This window comes from Phasianus colchicus, chromosome 19 (assembly GCF_987193195.1).
Source record: "Phasianus colchicus chromosome 19, bPhaCol1.hap1.1, whole genome shotgun sequence".
NCBI classification, from domain to species: Eukaryota; Metazoa; Chordata; class Aves; order Galliformes; family Phasianidae; genus Phasianus; species Phasianus colchicus.
In genome coordinates this window covers 4,265,984-4,285,007 of record NC_143454.1, presented here as the reverse complement: position 1 = coordinate 4,285,007, position 19,024 = coordinate 4,265,984, and the positions used below count along the sequence as shown (strand labels likewise).

General features: G+C 48.7%; 1 protein-coding gene across 3 annotated transcripts in view; it reads right to left on the bottom strand.

The window, feature by feature from the left end:
* EHMT1 (euchromatic histone lysine methyltransferase 1) overlaps positions 1–19,024 on the bottom strand; it is a 97,281-nt gene that overhangs the window by 68,955 nt on the left and 9,302 nt on the right. Inside the window, exon 1 of one of the 3 annotated variants that reach the window (XM_090121427.1) lies at positions 12,634–13,040. The exons of 1 other annotated variant lie outside the window; for it this stretch is intronic. Coding sequence is in view for 1 of the 2 variants with exons in the window: in XM_031601559.2 (XP_031457419.2) it covers positions 1,730–1,783 (54 nt within the window). In the remaining variant the exon portion in view is untranslated. Of the gene's footprint in view, positions 1–1,729; positions 3,820–12,633; positions 13,041–19,024 lie in introns of those variants that run through there. One more of the 3 variants, XM_031601559.2, reaches the window with a different exon arrangement.

Here is a 19,024-nt window from a genome sequence, read left to right as displayed (position 1 = left end):
CGCAGCACCACAGTTGATGGCTCTATAAGCGATTCCACTGACATTATACATTGCTGCAAGGAACAGAAGGAGCAGATGAACTCTCTAAAAACAAAGCTCTTGCCTTCATGCAAATATCACTAGTTAAGAAGAGCAGAGAAATAAAGCAAGCATGATGTGCGTACAGAATTGGCTCAGATGAGGCTGCTTTCAGCAACTGCCATAAGGTGGCAGTGGGTCTTTAAGGCTACCTTACACCTTTCACACAAGCACAATAAGAAATTATTACCCCAGTGGTTTTCAGCATCCCAAACTGTTTAATCAAATTTCCTCATCACGGGAGCCAGACCATACATGAAAACACAGGACACAGATGATTCCAGTGCCAGAGTCACGCGAGGAGGAAAAGCCACTGGGATCAAATTGGAAAAGCTGTAAACGCAGCCCCCATCTGAGCCAAAATAAATCAAAACCTTTTACTTTCCATGTACGATTACAATGCCATTTATTTTACATAAACGCTTCTCTTTGTGCATTCACCCAACCGCAAACAAGCCAGCATCCATTCACAGAGAATGCAGTTTGCATCACCAGGATGCATGGACTCAAGCTGGCTTTCTGCTGGGACTGCCAAAACCAGCCTCTACCGAGCTGGTCCCCACATGGGAGCTGAGCTGCCTGTTGGCCTGGGCTGGGTCCTGCCCTGCCTGATTGCCCAGAGAAGGCGCTGGAAGCTCTGGGTATGCCAGCAATGTGGAGCCAGGCAACAAAGATGCAGCGATGTGACTCATCATGCAGACTGACCTGAGCGTGTGAGGCCGTCACCTGGGACAGAGCCATAAAATAAAAACGTGTGTGCCGCTCTCCTCCATGTGCTGATCTGCGTGATGAAAAGCAGCAGGGTTGTCCTGAGGAGCCAGCCAGCCTTGCTGCACACAGACTGAAGGCTGCAGAGTGTTCTGCTAATAAAAGTGATAACTTCACAACACCACAGCCTGCACGACGCCCTGATGCAGCACGCCTCACCTTTGCTCGAACCACACCAACAGCACCAGGGATGCCCAACAGCACCTTTGCCATGGGGCACAAAGCCACATCTTCCCTGCAGCTCTCTGGTACAGGCGTGGAGAGCCCAGATCTGCAGTGGGTTCGCTGGCACCTTCCAGCACAGCCTGCTGGCACCAGGGTGGGTGACTGGGGCTGGAGAGGGCTGCAACCACGCACACAGTGCACCAGCCCAGCCTCACACATGGCCCCGCTCCTTTCACAAACCATTCACCAACGTGTTAAACCCAGAAAGCAGCGCATGAATAAAAGCTAATCTCAGCCAAAGGAACAGACACACAGATTCCCTCCTTTCCTTGCAAATTTGGAAGAGCTGATTTGGCAAGATTTGTTTGCAACCCTTGGAATGCAGACCGAGGAAGGGAGCTGGAGTTTGACGTTCCTTCGCCTTCCTACGATTGCAGACAGATCTCAGAGCAGTGAGCAGGTCCGTGCCCCACGAGGCTTCCCATTAACAATAATTAGTGCCTCACGTGGGGAAGGCTTAGCCCAGCACTCCCTGCAGTGCTGGCGACCAGCCCGGCTCCTCGGGGCCACCACCCTGGAGCTCACCAGGTCCCTGCTGCATGGAGGCTCGCCAGGCAGCCGAGGTCTGGATTTTCCAATCCACAGGAGGCAGCACGAAGCCAGCCGGTGGTGGTGGTGGAGCCGAGCAGAGCCCAAACCGCTTCCAGCAGCCCCCTACCTGGGCACGTGGCCATCCTCTGCCCGTGGGCCTGCTCCTCCTGCGGCCACGCATCCATCTCCCTCTATGGGTGCAGCTTCAATCCCGGAGCATGCTCAGTACGGGCTGATCTTCAGCCATTACAGAGCTTTGATGACATGTAAGCAGAAGGAAGTGTCATTAGCAAAAGGGGAAGAAATAAAAAAAGGTGCAGGATTCACCCTGACCAGCGATGTCCTGCGCCCACCAGCACAGCAGGGCTCCGGATACAGGACTGCAGGTGTGCTGAGCCTGCCAGCAGGTTGCTTTAGAAACAAAAGCAAGGCAAACCCTGTCTCAGTAAGCCTCATGCAGAAAGGAGCATTGCCTCCAGACTCTCAACCAGCGTGTTTTTCACTCTGGGCCTTCTACAAATTACAATATTTTCACAAAATACCATTAATATTCTCTCCCTTGTAAGTTTCAACTGCTGCTTTGAGTTCATAATGCAAACAGGGCTTCCCTCTGTCTTAAAGCTAACCCCACACCACCCCATCCTCTGTATCCTTGATGATTATTCCCAATGAATTTGCAGTAACAGCACGACAGATGAGGGGAAGAAGCCTACAGTGCAACACCCTTCCTGCTGCATTTTGCTAAGGACCTGCATTTAAGGGAGGTTTGGTTTTAGCAAACCAGCTCTGAAAACCTCCACGCTCACACTTCTATCGTCCATACAGTAGGAATGTTTCAAAGCAGAATAAATAGAGGACTTTTTTCTCCTCTCCAGTTTTCCAAACAACAACAAGGCACAGACACAACACTGAAGTTCACGAGGTGCTTTTGGTGCTGGAGGATTACAATCCGCACACTGAGTTACTGTCACACACAACTTCTCTGCCCCATACAGACTTTATGTCGTAGACTCATAGAATCATCCGAGTTGAAAGAGATCCTTAAAGGCCATCTGGTCCCACTTCCTGCAGTGAATGGGGACACCCACAGCTCCATCAGTGCTCAGAGCCCATCCCCTGCCCTTGGGTGTTGCTTGTCTCCTCAAGCTCACACAACTTCTTGAAAAATAAAATAGTTTGGAGAAAAGCTATGCAGCCCAGGGCAAATATTCACCGCTAGTCCCAACCAATGCACAGCCCTGCCATTGCATTGAGCCCGAGCTAAAAGCTGCTCTGGGTGCTCCAATCCATGTATTGTTGGTGCACAACATCAGGCAGTCCTCACCAGAGTTTCTGCTGTGGATGTACAGCACTGCTTCCAAGCTGAGCGTGCGATTCTCCATAGGAATGCTAACAAATAAAGTAAATAAACGATCAAAACAATTGACACTGAACATCAGAACACAATACAGTGATAAGGGAATGCCAAAAATGAGCTCTTTGCCTGCACCAAGCTTCCAGGGTAATGACAAAAATACCGAGCAACGCAATAAGCCACGCTAAATGTGTGATTTTCATCAGCACACAGCACACTTGTGTCAGATGCACCACGCAAACAGCCCTGCTTTTCGCTCTCCTACTCGAGAGATCTCTCTTCTCCACTACATTCAATCTGAACACCGACCTCAAGCTTTTCAGCAAATCATTTGTGATAGCAAAGTGTTGGCGTTCACATCTGACTTCTGGATGCAAGGCAGCCCTTCGTGCCAAGCAAGTTGCGTTGTACAACATTGTTAGAGCACAAGGCGTCTGGCACAGCGTGGCAATAAACCACGGCCATTTGGAACACAGCGCTTCTCTGCCCCCCGACCTCGACTTCTGCTGCAGCACATCCTCAGAGCATTTACCCCAAAGTGCCCCCTCTCTGGGGATGCTCGTAGGGACACCCATTTGCAGAGCAGGACGCGATCTGCTCCTCACCACTTCAGGCAGCACCGGGGCACCGCGCGGTGCCTTCGCTCAGCGCCGACTGGCAAACCCTGCCAACAGATTCTATTCTCATCCTCTCCCATGCCTCCAAATTGGAGGTGGTTTAAAAATAATATTCAGCCCGTATCATCCTGAGGCATGTCTGCTGAACCTAGCGGTGTTTGCATCTCGCACAGCTCAAGCATGTCAAGTTTGTTTCCTTGGAAACAAAGACCAATTTGCAAGCATTGCTTTCTTCCTTCTTTTTATTTTTTTAATGTTGTGAAGACATACCTGCAGCTCTTGTTGATGCAAAGGAATTAAAGTTGCTTCACATACCAAAAAAAGTTCGTAAGAACTTTATTATTAATTATTAATACATTTCACTAATGACAAATTGGCTTGCTGCAGCGAGGGAAAACCAGTTCACTGCTATTTAAAAATCCCTTCTTCCCCTCAATACATGCACACTCAAGGCCTGGCATTTATATTGTCTCCTCGGGGAGAGGGAGGGAAGAAATGGAAAAGCAGATTCAGGTGCTCACCCTAGGCTAGGTACAAAGTTCCAGCAGAGGAACAACCACTGCTCCTAACACACTGCTCCAAGAGATGCACCACTACTGCTCACCTGCTCCACGCAGACTGGAGTGCAAGCACAGGCTCAGTAAGAAGGAAAGCAGGAACATCTTCTGGAGATGTCTGGCCAGCTTCAAGTCCAACTTTTTCTCATTAAGGGAAATGCATCAGTGCTTATGTGGGGAGTCAGCCTTCCCATGCACCAGAACTGTTCTCCCAGTCAGCCTGCTCGCATCAAAGGTCCTCATGATGAAGGCTGTAAATTCTGCAGCAGTGACACACAACCTCTCTGGGTGGGCAAGACAGAAGAGGGAGGGCAAAACTCAGAGCTCAGTTATTCACAGCCTGCTTTGCAATGGGAATTGGTACCCGCACCTACCAGAGCCCTTGTTGTGAATTACAACTGCTCAGTACCTTTCAAAAACCTGTCAGATAGGAGTAAAATGGACGCATGTGAGAACAGCAAATAAAATTATGGCTCCTTAAACATGCTGTCCTGGAGCTGCTCACTGCCCAACACGTCCAGCCTGAGCTGTATGCAATCTCAGATTGAAGTTACCTCAACATCCAAGGGAGCGAGTCAGGCTCTTCGGCATCAACACTGGCTCATTAGGGAAAGCCAACAGAGCTGCTCCAGCAGAAGCTGATTGAACATGAACAGCCTCCTCCTTCCACATAAAGCCCAAGGCCACACCATTCCTGCCCACTGGAGCAGCACTGTGCCACCGCTGCTGGAACTTCTGAAGGTCACAGCTTGAGCTTCATTCTCCAAAGAGCCTCCCAACCTGCAGATACCACTTCACTGACAGAGCAGCTTTGCTGTCCTTCTGGATGTGCCCGCAGTAGGATCAATGCACTCAACTGTACACAAAAAGCACCAAAAATGACCCCTGGAAAAGTCAGGCAGAACCACTCGGAGCATCTCACCCTGCAGCCTGAGAACTGAATCTCCATGCACCGCCCTTCGAGTGAGGATGAACAGCACTGAAGAGCATTTCCATTCCTGCTGCAGTAAAACAATCCTGGAAGCAAATCCCCAACCGTAAATAAATGCACTCTATAGCATGTGTTATAATTGCTGAGTTTTATCCTAACCAGTGCCATGGCTTTAGAGCTTTGGGCACTGCTCTGGCCAGCATGAATTCTGGGGGAAGAGAAAGGAAAACAATCTGGGTCTTTCCAATCAAAAGCAGAGCACATACAGGAAAAAGCATCTAAACATCATCATGCAAAATAGAACCGGATAGATGCACTGTGATTTGCTTAAATATATTGCAACAATAAAATAGCCACGGCTTCTTTATAATATAAATTTATAGCATCTCCATTTCACAGAAAAACTGAGGCTGGGAGAATTAACTGCTGTTTCTGGAGTGGTCCTACGTAAAGGCATGGAAGAGTGGAATGTAAGCAAAGAGGCCCAGCACCCGATGGAGCTGTGGGTGTCCCTGTGCACTGCAGGGAATGGGACCAGATGGCCTTCAAGGCCCCTTCCAACTCAAACAATTCTATGATCTCACCTAAACGCGCCCTGCTCCCAAGGAGGCTGTAAAGCAAAGTTTGACCTTAAACTATAAAAATGCAAAAAGAGGCTGTACCCATTATGATACGCAGACAAAAGGGAGAAGAACTTGGTTCATAAATAGCACAATAAGCACAAATTTTTTTCTGCAGCAGTGAAGTTTGCATGGACTGGTCTGTAGATGAATGCCAGGACTGGGTGTTCACACAGCACAGCTAACTGCAAGGAGGGGTGCCAGTAAATGGGACCTTCTGCACAGGTCTGAGTGACAGAGTACCATAAAACCATAGAATGGCTTGGGTTGGAAGGGTCCTCAAAGATCATCTAGTTGCCAACCACCACATCCAGCACCAGCTCAGGCTGCCCAGGGCCCCATCCAGCCTGACCTTGGGTACCTCCAGGGATGGGGCAACCACAGCCTCTCCATCCTGCCCTGAAACAACAGGAATCAGGGCCCTCTGCAGCACCAGCCCTTCCATTCATCACTCCATCAAGATACAGGGGCTTGGCAGATGTTTCTTTTAATCACTGACATAAGGGGCAATTAAAGCAAATATTCTGCAACCTTCTGCAGAGACAACGACCTGCAGTCGTCTCCAGATCTCCATTTTGTTTGCCATCTTCACCCACGTCCCATCCCTGCTACACACAGACATGCTTTCCCTGCGTTCTGCTTTGGGATCAGGGGTTGTCCTCTTTGCAGTTGCCCACAAGCACACGTGCCAAGTTCCTCCTTTTTCAAGCATTCATTGTCTGTGTCATTTTTCTTCTGCTTCGAACCCTCTTCCTTATTTTTTAATTCACCTATTTTCTTTCTCCTCTGTTCCCAATCCATCTTGCACGGATAGGGGTGAACGCACACATACAAGCATCCACATCCATGGCACCCAGACTTTAATCTTGTCAAGGCTCCAACCTCTGTTAAATGGGTTTATTATCATTACAGAATCACAGCATGGTTGGGTTGAAGGGCCCTCACAGCCCCCAGCCCCACCCCTAACCCCCAGCTCAGGTCCATCCATGGCCTTGGGCATCTCCATGGATGGGCACCCACAGCTCTGGGCAGCAGTGCTGGGGCCTCACCACCCTCTGAGGAAAGGATTTCCTCCTAAAATAAAAAATTTCCTCCTTTTTTCTTCTCAGAGCCCAGATCTCCACCTCCTCTCCCCATTGCTTTTGCAGAGAACATTTATGGCATCGTCCTCCATTACATTACACCTTATATTTTCACATTCTATGACCATAAATCATTAATAATCCCCACTTATCATCACACCATTATTATCCTTAAAATTAAAATAATACAGGAAATTGCACTGGACCTTCAGGTTTTGAAGGAAATAAACCATCCCACATAAAAGAACGGGCTTTTTCTTCCTTTTTAGCAAAAAAAAACAGCCTAAAAGCTGGGCTTTCATGGCCGAATTTTGAGCCTCCACACTGCTATCCTGCCTTCTGTATGTCAGACAGCAGCACAGCACGGGGCTGCACCCCCAGATCCATCCCACAGGGCCACAGGTCAGGCAGAGCAGGGACAGAATTAAGAGCTCTCGATCATTCCTGGGAAATAAAAGAAACTCAATTACTCATCGAGCGATTAAAATGTGCAAACATTTTGCTTGCTGTTCCGACTGCCACATTGAATATTTCGAGCAGTATCCAGGCCAATATTGTTGCTTAATTTAACATAACTGGATCCTGAATGCATTTCTAACAGATTAAACCACAGAAATATCCACATGTTTTAATGGGGATTTGGCTCTGCTCGGAGCCAAACAGATTTCAGCAATATTTTTGGACTACAGATTCTTTCAGAAGAAAAGAAAGCCCACTGCTAATGTATCTGCATTCCCTACATCCTGAGCTTTTTTTTTTTTTTTTTTTTTTTATGATTTAAGCACAAATTGGAACCCCTAAATATCGAGTGCCATTGTAATTCCAGCAACATCTGGACAATTCTCTTGGCCTCGTGAAAGATTTCGGGCCCCCTGTGGAGGTTCAGTCCATGCTCATGCAGAACGGCTCCTTCTCCATCCGCACGCTCCACTCCCAGCCTGTAGTTTCTATGCCAACAAGCATCTGTACTCCTTAAAAAGCACATTTGGATGTGGGGGGAGAAGATTTAAGACGTGATAAAGTGTTTCTGTTTGGGGTTTTTTGTTGGTTTTTTTTTTTTCTTTTTCTTCTTGTTTGGTTTTGTACCCTCTTTTAAATCATCCATTCCTCGTTTTTTGGGGTTTTCTTGGGAGGAAACCACAAAAAGGTGCATCAGCCATCACCTCTGCCATGGTAGCTTTTCCACCTGCACCACAATAAAGCACTGAGTCAGGAAGGAAAGCAGAAAGCTTCTTCAGTCTTAGAATCATAGAATCGTTTGAGATGGAAGGGACCCTTAATGGTCATCTGGTCCCAGTCCCCTGCCATGAACAGGGACAGCTACAGCTCAATCTACACTCAGTCTGACACATAAAAAATACACACCTAGATATATATATGTATATGAATACGTTTGTGTGTATGTGTTTTACATGCATCAATACATCTCTCCAGTTCTCTCTTCAGAAGGAATCAATACCAACCACCCACTTCCATCTCTTCCAACAACAGCTCTATGGGGAAAGCAACAGATCTGCAGCCTTGAAAAAGGAGTCCTACAGAACACAGCCCTATCACAGCACTGGGATGCAATGGCACAAAACTGCATCTCCGTCCTCTGCTCCAGCATGCATAACCTACATGAGGTTCCCAACTTCCAATAAAAGCAGAGGGAGATGGGCAGTGGCTCCCAAGCTGTGCCCTGGCCCCACAGTTTGGGATCCCCACTCTACCCACAGGGTAAAAAGACATTCAGACCTTTCCTCCCATTGTGCACATGCAGAACATGCCTACAGAACAAGGCTGTAGCTGCTGTATTCAGCGTGTTGACATCCACCTCAATGAGCTAGAAGGAAGGAGGCACTGTATGGACTGGAAATACCATGCCAGTTTAGCAACAGATCCTAAAACACGATACCAACAGCAGCGTGCTGTGGAGCACTTTTGAGCCTTTTAAGGCAGCACATCAGCATCTCCCCCAATTTACCAGGTAATGCTCGTCAGTCAGACAGCATTCAAAATAGTGCAGAGCTGGGTGAGCTCTGAGCAAAGAGCTGCTCCTATCCCAGCCACGGGGCACCCAAAGCTCCAGGCACTGATGGGCAAACACAACAAACCCAAGGACGACGCTCCCCATTAACTGTAGGGATTCAATTGCAGGCAGTCCATCTTGAGAGCACAATCCTACATAAGACGTGCACTATCTAACAGCAGGCATGACCCCATTTTAATATGCAGAAGGAAAAGAAAAAAAAGAACATAATCCTACAGAACACAGAGCAAATAGCACTCTCTGGGACTACTTGAATACCACCCTATTAAAATACAAACATGTTCCTACAGTTGCTCAATGATTTTAAACATTCACCATCTTTTCATTTCAGGTTTTAAGCATTTTGCCTGGCAACTCTCTGAAGGGCAAATCGTTATGGAAATAGGAAGACAATTAATTTTCCTTTATTCTGGAAGAGGATTATTGGAATAAATAAAATAATCAGCTTAGACAAGAACACAATTGCAACTTATGAAAAACAGAGGTCTTCCTTCATTTTTTATTTGCAAAGATTTTCTTGGGTGGAGCTTGAAAGGCAAGAGCAGAAGTCTGGGAGCTAAATAACCTTGGACTGTGAGCTCATAGCTGTCTGTCTGTCTATCCATCCATCGCAGCTCTGAACATCAGCATTTTAGGGTCCCCTCCACATTCAGAGAATGCATGTTGGGTCCATTGAAATGAATGAATTTATCAAGCACTGTAGGAGGAATGAAGCTTCAAACCCAAGCAGAACAGGGCTGCGTGCTGATGCTCGCCAATGAGGGTCAAGGAGAGATCTCAGCTCTGACAATAGAAATGAACAACGGAGCCTTCAGGTGCATGGTAGCATGAGATGAAGTTGTCATTGATGAGAAATTCTGGGTACAGCTCGGTAAGAAGCACCCCGTTGTTCCTGACAGACTCCTCTAACAAGCAGTGTGAAATACAAAAACAGCACGGAAACTTTGGTTCAAGGTTGCTGCGGCCTCAAGAAAGGAAAGAGAGGTCATTGATGGAAGCACAGATTGCTGGGAACACAAAGGACTGTAAAAGGACTGAGAAATCAAACTGATCATCTGGAAAATCAGATGAGATGATGAGCTCTCAGGTCAGCCAGGAGAAGCAGACTCGTGGCTCAGGACAGCTTACAGGGATGGTGAGGTTGGGTGTCCCAGCCCTTAAACCTGAGCCTGGATGCACCCCCCTTCTTTTCACCACAGACCCACTTTTCCCAAGCATGCTGTATTGGATTGCTTCTCCAACACTCAGAAGTCCAAACATATGCTGCTCTCCACACATACCAGCTCATTAAACCTCATCCACTACGGGAATTGAGTTATTCTACTAATACACAGCCAGGTTAAGAAATGCTGCTCCTTCCCCTGAGCCTGGAACCCCCCTTATTAACCCCCAGGGATGGGAATCCTCTAATCCCAGCCTTTTCCAGCCTGCTGGGTCAGCTCTCCAGGGCTCCAGCAGCTTTGGGCACAGAGATGCTGCTGCAACAAGGAGCGTTGAAATGTTCAGGAAGACACAAGATAAAACCATTCCTTCTAAGTGAGCCCTGGTAAGGCACGAAGGCAGAGAGCTGCTGGGCCTCCCAGCAGAGAGGATTCATCACAGCGACTAATTACAAGGCTCATACCATAATGCCTGGTTTTAAAGTCATTAGCAACTGAGTCAAGGTTGGCTGAAGCATTTAGAAGGAAGAGAGGGCAGCAGGCTCTGAAGTGGTCACTGTTTGATGAGGCTTGGTGCAATGCACTCCCCAGCTGTAACTGCCTCCTTCCTGCGATGGCTGCAGTCATGCCAGACTTCTTCAGACACACCTGTGAAACTCAGTTCCATTTGCTTCTGTTTCAAATACTACTGCGGTCACAAATTCAGCTTTCAGTTCCTCCAGAGAGCAAATTTATGCTGATGGAGAAGGGACACAACCAGCCATATGTGCAGGGTTTGCACAAAAACCAGAACCTGCAATTCCAGGCAATGGATCCTCCCCAAACCCCGAGTTCCACATCTCAATAGAAGCAGCAGAGATGCATCCCCTGCAGGCAGCACAGCCCTACAGCTCCACTGCCGGGATGCCCCAGTGCCACTTTAGGGTCTGACCCCTCTGCTCTGTCCACCAACACCTTCCCAAGGACAGCATTCCTAGGGTAACAGCTCTGATCACTGCTCATTTTCCCTATTTTCCTCTAAAACAAGAAGAAGAGGAGGAGGGCTTCACTCTCCTGCCTTGAGTCACAGGACATGGCAGAAGGAAGCAGTGTCCTGTCTCCTCCACTGACCCTTTTTACCTGTGTGCTGGTGCCCACGCTGAGTGATCTCTTGCCATGGAAGTGATGGGGCTGCACCAGTGAGCAGAGCAAGCCTGAAGCCCTGGTGTCACTCACCTGTGGGATCCTGCACTGAGAGAGCAGCCCTCCACCTGCACACCCCCAGCTAATGGAGTGCCTCTGTTACACCTTGCTCAGAAACAGCCTTTAAGGTTTGTTTCCATACCCCCCTTTTTCAAAGCATTATTCCCCAGCTCTTTGACCAAACTCACTTTCCCAGATATTCACTGTTTTTCTCAGAACTGAAAATCCCTTCACATGGTGTCAATGGTAGAAATCCATATTAAAGAACACCAAATCACAGAGAAGCACACAGCACTGCTGATCCCCACACAACCACACGGCCCTCTGAGCTGCAGCTTTGTTCTCACGACTCCCAAAACAGCTCCCTGAAAGCAACATCCCTCCCATATAGATTTATATGGCTGTATCTCTATCATTTTCGTTACCCCCATCATCCTCAATGAAAATTACAATGATTTTGAAACGGTGAGAAACAATCTATTTGCAATTGGTAGTTAATTATTCCCCCTACACACACACCCTGCAATGTTCCCAAAAGCCATTCTCAGAGCACAGACAGTCTGTGCTGGCCACAGCTTCTAGAAGGGAGGAGAAAAGGAGGGACCGAGCTAAAAACCTCAACGTTGGGCTGCCAATATTTTCATCGACTACTCAGCATCCTCAGCTCAGCACAGCCCCTATCAAGATTGCCCTCCTGAACACTTCCAACAGCTTCAGCATCCTCCTGCGAGCTGACAGCCACCATTGGGAACCTCCAACAATTGCAAAATTATTGCATTATTATTTCTTTCTTCACACCATTCCAAGAAAACACCTTCCAACACACAACACCACGCGCGGATCCTGCTGCCCTTGGGTGTGAATTTAACCAGGACAAGCATCCCAGCCATGCAAGATGCAGATTTTCAGTGGCAGAAGCAGCGCAGGAGCTGCACCCTTTACTACTTGCTCCTTGAACGAGTGCCACTGTTCCACGTGCCCAGCCCTGGATGGAGGTTTGCTCAGAAGCAATCTTGAGTGACTGGAGCTCATAGGAATGGGGTTTCTCCCAGCCAGGCACCCCACCAACACGCCCCACCCCAAAGCCGGGTGCGCCTGGCTGCTGGTCCACATCCATTTCCTCACTGCTCAGCAGGATTAGCTAGAAGCTTCTAGGAGTAGCATAGAATCACAGAACAGCTTGGCTTCGAAAGGGCCTCAAAAAAACATCCAGCTCCAACCCCCTGCTGTGGGCAGGGCTGCCAACCAAGCACTACACCTGATTGCCCAGGGCCCCATCCAGCTTCGAGCTGAAGATACAAGGCGTGGTTAGGGAGCATCGCCTCTCCCAGCACCAGCACCATGCTGAAACAGCCCCAAAACCACCAAGCCATGCGGGTACCGCTGCTCTCCATCACTGTGCTTCAAGAACTTGGCCAACATGGACTCAGAGCACTCACGGCACCGAGCTCCATCCTCCAGCCAGGCTCACAGCACGGGGTGCCTGCTGCACTTACCTCACTGCCCAGCCGCCCTCAGCACCGAGCCGCCTTCAAGCAAAGCCAAAATAATGCCTCAACAGTCCTTTTTCTCCCCATCTGACATGGGCTCCTCATGCACGGGGAGGAGCGGGTAGCACACACACAAAAGGAAGGCTATGACTCGGTAGGCGCTCAGAGCCAATCCCTTGGCACATTTTCTCTCCAACAGGCGCAGGAGGCATCGAGTCCCGCTGGGTTCTGAGCGCCCTGCAGAGGGCTGGGTGCTGCCCCACCTCGGTGCTGAGCTCAGCCCCACACCACAATGCCAGGCCTGGCACTGCGAGAGGATCGCTTTGGCCTGGAGGGAAAAAAGAAACCACGACATGAAGGTCACCCATAAAATCATTCCGCAGCTCCCTCTTCCCCGGCTCTCCTAGAGAAAATCCTCACCAAACCCTCAACCTTAAAGGAGAAACACAAAAAGACATGTACATTAATCCCATATACCTCCGTCAATTTTTTTTCCTCGTGTCTTTAGAGCAGTTGTTTACTGCAGCCAACTGCAGAGAAATTACAGTAGCTTAACTCTCCAACTCCCTCTAAAGGATTAATCTTCCAGTGAGCATGCTCACGCGAGATCTTTTTTCAGCAGTTGCATCCATTTCATGAAATGAGGGCTGCTGCAGACATGAGGAAATGCCATTTCAGGACGACAGGCAACGTTAAACAGCCCCAAAAAGAAGTGCTAATCCCTGCAGGGCTCACTGCAGCACACAGCACTGCTCACCCCCGGGTGCCCTTCCAGGAAGGAGCTGCTCTGCCAGACACGTTGTAAAGCTCAGGGCTTGACTTTTCTCCACAATCTGGTGGACAATTTGCCCACCGAAGGACGAGGCACAAAAAGCCTCTCTTGCCCGGAGCTCTGCCTTTTGCATCACTTGTTGGCCATCTTTGCTCTTTAAAAAATTAAAACAAAACAAAACAAAAAAAAACCAGGGAAGATAATTTGGGGCACGGGGGAGGGGGAAACGTTCAGATGAAAAGGAACAGCTTGAAAAATCTAGTTCTCAACTCTGCAGCACGGAAGATAACAGAGCCCGAGACACATTTAACTCCACAGATTAAGGACCCATGCAAATGAGGATTTGCTGGTAGACAACAAATCCAGTGTCTAAACAAGGCTGTCCAAGTAATCTCGTCCATTCTTCCCCAGTGGGTTTATAATTAAACTGCTCTATCAGAGGCATTGCTCCCACACCCCAAAGAGCAGAGCACCTCGAAGCAGAGCCTTCCTGCTGGCCAGACAGCTCCAAAATTCAAGGCAAATATTTATGCTTTAGGAAGAGCTTCTTCCATTTTCACCGTCCCACATTCCTGGGGCTGCTGCTCCCTTTCCCACACATCAGCTGCACGTCCTGCTGAGCAAAGATCTGAGCGTGGATTTCTTTCAAGTCTTGAGTGCCTTCAGTGCCGTGAGTCCCTTTTTTGTGTGTTTTTTGTTTTTTTTTTTGTTTTTTTGTTTTTTTTGTTTTTTTTTTTATGTTTTAGGCCCTACACATGCATCCTCAAAGAAGGGAACATGTCATGATAGTGTTAAATGAGGACGACGTCTGCTTGTTCAAATGAACGCTCACCATAGCGACCGTCTCCATAAGGGATGATAAAACGTATGGTGACACTGGATGTTTGATTCTGTCGTCACCTACATAGAATCACCCACAGAAAGGAAATCTCTGTTACCGTGCATCAAAACAGATGCTTTGTTGTATTTAGAAAGCATCCAAACGGGTTGGTTGGGATGTGTCACAGCACAGGCTGCTCAGCCAGCCCTCCCTGCCCTGTCCTTTGGGGACCTAAGGGATGATGCTGCTCTCCTCCTCCCACTCAGCTCAGGTGGAGCTCCGGCTGCTCCGTGGAAAAAGGTTTGGAGTCCCTGAGAATGCCTGCAAAGAGAAACCCCAGGTTTAAGGCAGGTAGATGTGAGATCCTCAGAGCAGGAAGATCATGTTCTGCGTTTCCTCCTCTATCGCAGGATTAACCCAAACATGAAGTCGGGATATCAGATACGGTTGTTATCCTGACCTGTCATCCCCCATTTGGAAACCAGTCATATTCCCTGAGAGTTGAGACTTTGAAGACTGCTATTGATTCTTCTTCAAGCAAACAGCCCAAGTTGGCAATCAGTCAATAATAAGCAATTACTCAACAGCCTCTTATCTCCAGATGCCAGCCCAGACGGCTCGATTCATAGAGGCTGCAGGTCAATAAATCAAAGCTGCTCTCAATTTTAAAATATCATCACATTTCAAAACGCATCCAGCCTTCAACCTGAAAAAGCAGCCAGGACGGAGAGATTCCAGCAGCACAGGACGCTGCTGTGTCACTAATTTACCAAGCAGCAGATAGGATGCGATGCAGCGACATCCACCTCCAACACTCCTCATTTCTTGTGAGTAGCATGAAGGTTTCAGCTGGATGAAGAACACGAGGGGAAGGAGGGAGCAGAGCCCTCCTCCTTCGACCAGCCCTCCTCTCATTTGGACTCACTGCTGCTGCATACAGCCAGGGGTTTCAACGTGGTGCAACGCAGATGAAAATCAGCCTCGCTGAAATCTCCCCTGGACATTTTATGCCCTGAGTGCAGATTGCCTTTAAAGAAAAAAGAACTAAGAAAAGAACAAAGAATTGCCTGTCTAGCTGTGGGTTGGGACTAGATGTTCTTAAGGTCCCTTCCAACCCAAGCCATTCTGTGGTTCTGTTATTTGGTGATCCAAACTTGCAGCAGACCCTGGTACCAGATGGAGAATTCCCATTGCACTGCAGAACTTCAGATCCCTGATAATTTCACTCCTTATCCACAAGTTCTCACAGAAGTCATGGAAAAGGCCTACAGGTATGAGCAAAACAGAGCTACTCTTCATACTTAATTCTGCTTCTGTTGCTAGCAGAAGGTGCCTTACAGGACAGTGCATCCTCCACATCGAGTGTTAACTGCTGGCATAGCAGCAGGTACGTGAGGTCTGTACCAATGAGCCATACAGCACAGTAAATCCAAGACCCTGAGAGCCTGCAAAGCATTCTTCATGAGCAGGAAAGCTGCCAGAGGTCTAAGCAATAACAAACTTGTAGAAAAGAATAAGGCAAGACTTGGGAACGTGGTGTCTCTGGGTGCAGGGGACTGGCAGGCCCGTAACATGGAGGCACCTTGCTGCATTTGTCCCAGGACTGAATATATTTGTACAGCAATCGTGACCCAATCTTACAGATTGAGAACTGCCCATCAGATTAGCTTGCAAAACCAGGATACATAGAGCCTGACAGACTGAAAGAGAAGCAGAACAGCCCTACAGCTGGCATCACTCCTCGCCCTCCGCCTGCCATCAAACACAGACCACGGTCTGAACGGCCCCGAGTCCAGCAGCTGTTGGAGGTTTGGATGTGCAGGTGAAGGCCAGCAGGCAGGGGATTCTGCAGCCCTACTCACCAGCTGGAGGCTGCCACAGCTTCTGCCTTCAGCAACACGCAGAGCACTGAGCTCTGTGCTTCAGCGGTGGTTGGGACACAGGAAGCTGTGGGAAGCAGCCCAAAATCTGAAAGGGATTTCTCCTCCTTTTCTTACCCACAGAGCACCTGCGGGTGGCTTCTACACCATCAGCCTCGCATGCAGTATCACAGCAAAGCATGGAAGACTACTCTAAAAAAAAAAAAAGTGTTAACACACAGCGCTGCGTCGCTGTCAGCGTTTATAGCAAAGCCACAAAATGGCAAAGCAGCTGACAGGATCCCACAGACCGCAGTGCAGAGCGACTCCTCAGCCCTGCAGCCAACAAGAGGAGCTTCCAAGCAGCACCTGTGTTTGGTTGGTGCAGGACATGGAGACCCTTTCTCTCCCCTTCCACGCATACGGATGGATGTCAGGTTGGTGTAGCGGTGGGAGCATGGCTTGAGATGGGCACCTGAAGAACTGCTGGAGGTGCTGGGCCACTGAAATAGTAGTTTCCTCAAAAGAACACACTGTTCTGCACAGCCTGGCTTCACTGGATGCACAGCCTCAGTCTAACCTGCATTGTTGGCTTCTTCAGACTGCTAAATAACACAGCAGTATGGCAAACCATAGGTAAGCTTTTCCGATCATTTCTGATGAATGCAATGCTGGTTGCACAGCAGTGAGACATCACAGCCCATCACCCACGCCTCCCATCCCATGGCATGACTGCTTCATGAACACATTCAGGTTGGTTATTAGGAAAAACTTCCTCTACAAAAGAGTGGTGGTACATCTGCATGGGTGGTACATCTCCAGGGCATTGTGGAGTCACCATCCCTGGTGGTCAGAAACACAGAGATGTGGCACTGAGGTCAGTGGGCCTGGAGGGGATGGGTTGACAGTTGGACTTGGGAATCTCAGAGGTCATTTCCAACCTGAATGAGTCTATGATTCTGTGGTCCGTGGTGCGGGTTCTTCTTTTAACCCCACTGCATTCATCAGCACAGGATCCTGCTGCTGCCTTGAAGGTGCTGAGGTAGCAGAGAACAAAAGAGCTCCACAGCCCTGCTGAGGATTCAGTAAGGAGACAGCAAGAACATGAAGTGGCACCCAGACACCTCCCTTAGAGCTGGGAGCTGCCATCCCCAACACTCATGGAGGTCAGACCTTTCTCTCAGCACAAAATGACACTGGACTGGATGATCTTGTAGGTCCAACCTTGGTGATTCTATGACATCAGCTCAGCCCCAGGTCTGCTCTCAGGAGCCCCGAGATTGGCCAAGGCTTTGCTCTTCTTGCTGGTCCACTGCTTTGTGCCATTGGACCTTACAGGTGACTGATGCAGAGTTACATCTCACAGCAGAAACTCGAACTGGGTTAAATTCCAGAGGTTCATTGTGCAAGGAAGACAAAAGAGACTCTTAATGTGATCTCACTGTAGTCCCCTCAGCCGTCTCATCCACGTGGTTGCAATGAACACAGATGCTTCCTAAAATAATCCTCAGTGCAGACTGGTCCCAGGATTTCCCTTTGGCCCTTCCATTGTCTCTAACACGGAGATACTACCAGATGTGTGCACAGCCTGTAACGTTCCCACCTGGGAAGGGGATGGCAGCAGTCAGTGGGCTCCTCCTGAAAGTGGCAAAAAGGAACAGCAACCAGCTCCACCTGGGCTGGGACAGAGCTTCAGCTTTGCATCTGCATGCTTTCAAAATAGCTGGTTCCCCATTGGACTCATTTAAAACAAACAAACAAATGAATATATACAAACAGCAATCCAAAACCATGCAACGACAAAGACGGCTACAATATCCTGTAAAAAAGCTAACTGATTCAAGGATCTGATTACTGCTTTAGCCACCGTTTTTGCATCTTTTGGGCTCCCCCTGTTAGAGGCACACCTTTACAGCACGATGCTTCACATTCAAAGCACACCCAGAGTTACCCCAACGTAGCTGTGCTTCTATCGACGTGACTCTGCTCTGCACACACAGCAGCACAGCCACGCTCACACCAGTGCAGATGTGCTGTATCCACACGGCCAAACCTTCTGCCTTCACATAAATTACCTCTACCAATCAGCAGCTCTGAGATTTGCACAAGTTCAGTCTGTCTGTGCTGTGGGCTGTATGTAAATGAACTCTGAGAACAATCTTAATTAGTTCTCAGCTTCCATCGTGCGAAGGAACCACCACCATCAGCATCCAACAGCTATCCTTACCAACCCAACAAGCTCATGAAGACCAGCAGGTGTTTTTCACACAGGAGGGCATATTTGCAACCAGCAGCCCCAGGCGGAGGCACAGCTCACACACCTACCACACATGGGCTGGTACACGTGTGCAGCCTTGTGTCCAAGCAGCCAGCATCACTGCCAGCCCACAGCTGAGGAACAGCTCTCCCTGTAAAGCTGAATGTGACATCACATTAATTGTTACTTCCCAGCACCAACACCTACCTGCCTGCCCATGGCAATGTGCATCCCCATGCTGAAGGCAGCAAACACTCCTTATTGCAGCGCAGCCCTGGGTTAGGGGAGGTGACAGCACCCAGATAACACAGCTGTGGGAAGCTGAAGACAAAGCTAAGCTTCACCAAACAGCACCTGAACTCGTGTGAGGAGTTACAGAAACTTTGATTCATGTATTCAAGGAGAGGGGCTGTATTCCTGGAAATTCATTCCTGGAGGTGTCAGCAGAGCAATCCGCTGAGCTGTGTGCCTGCAAACCCAAAGCCTTGCTCACATTGCTTGATAGAAGCAGGAAAGCCCATCCTGCTTCACCCCTCGGGCAGTGCAGCACACAGGGATGCTCACAGGTAACAGAAAGTGCTGTCTGCAAAGCTCTGGCAGTGCAGGGAAACAACAAGGCTGGTGGATTTTCCTTCCTTGCGAGGTCAGGAGAACACAAACCCTACCCAGGCTGTGCCTGCAGCCAAACA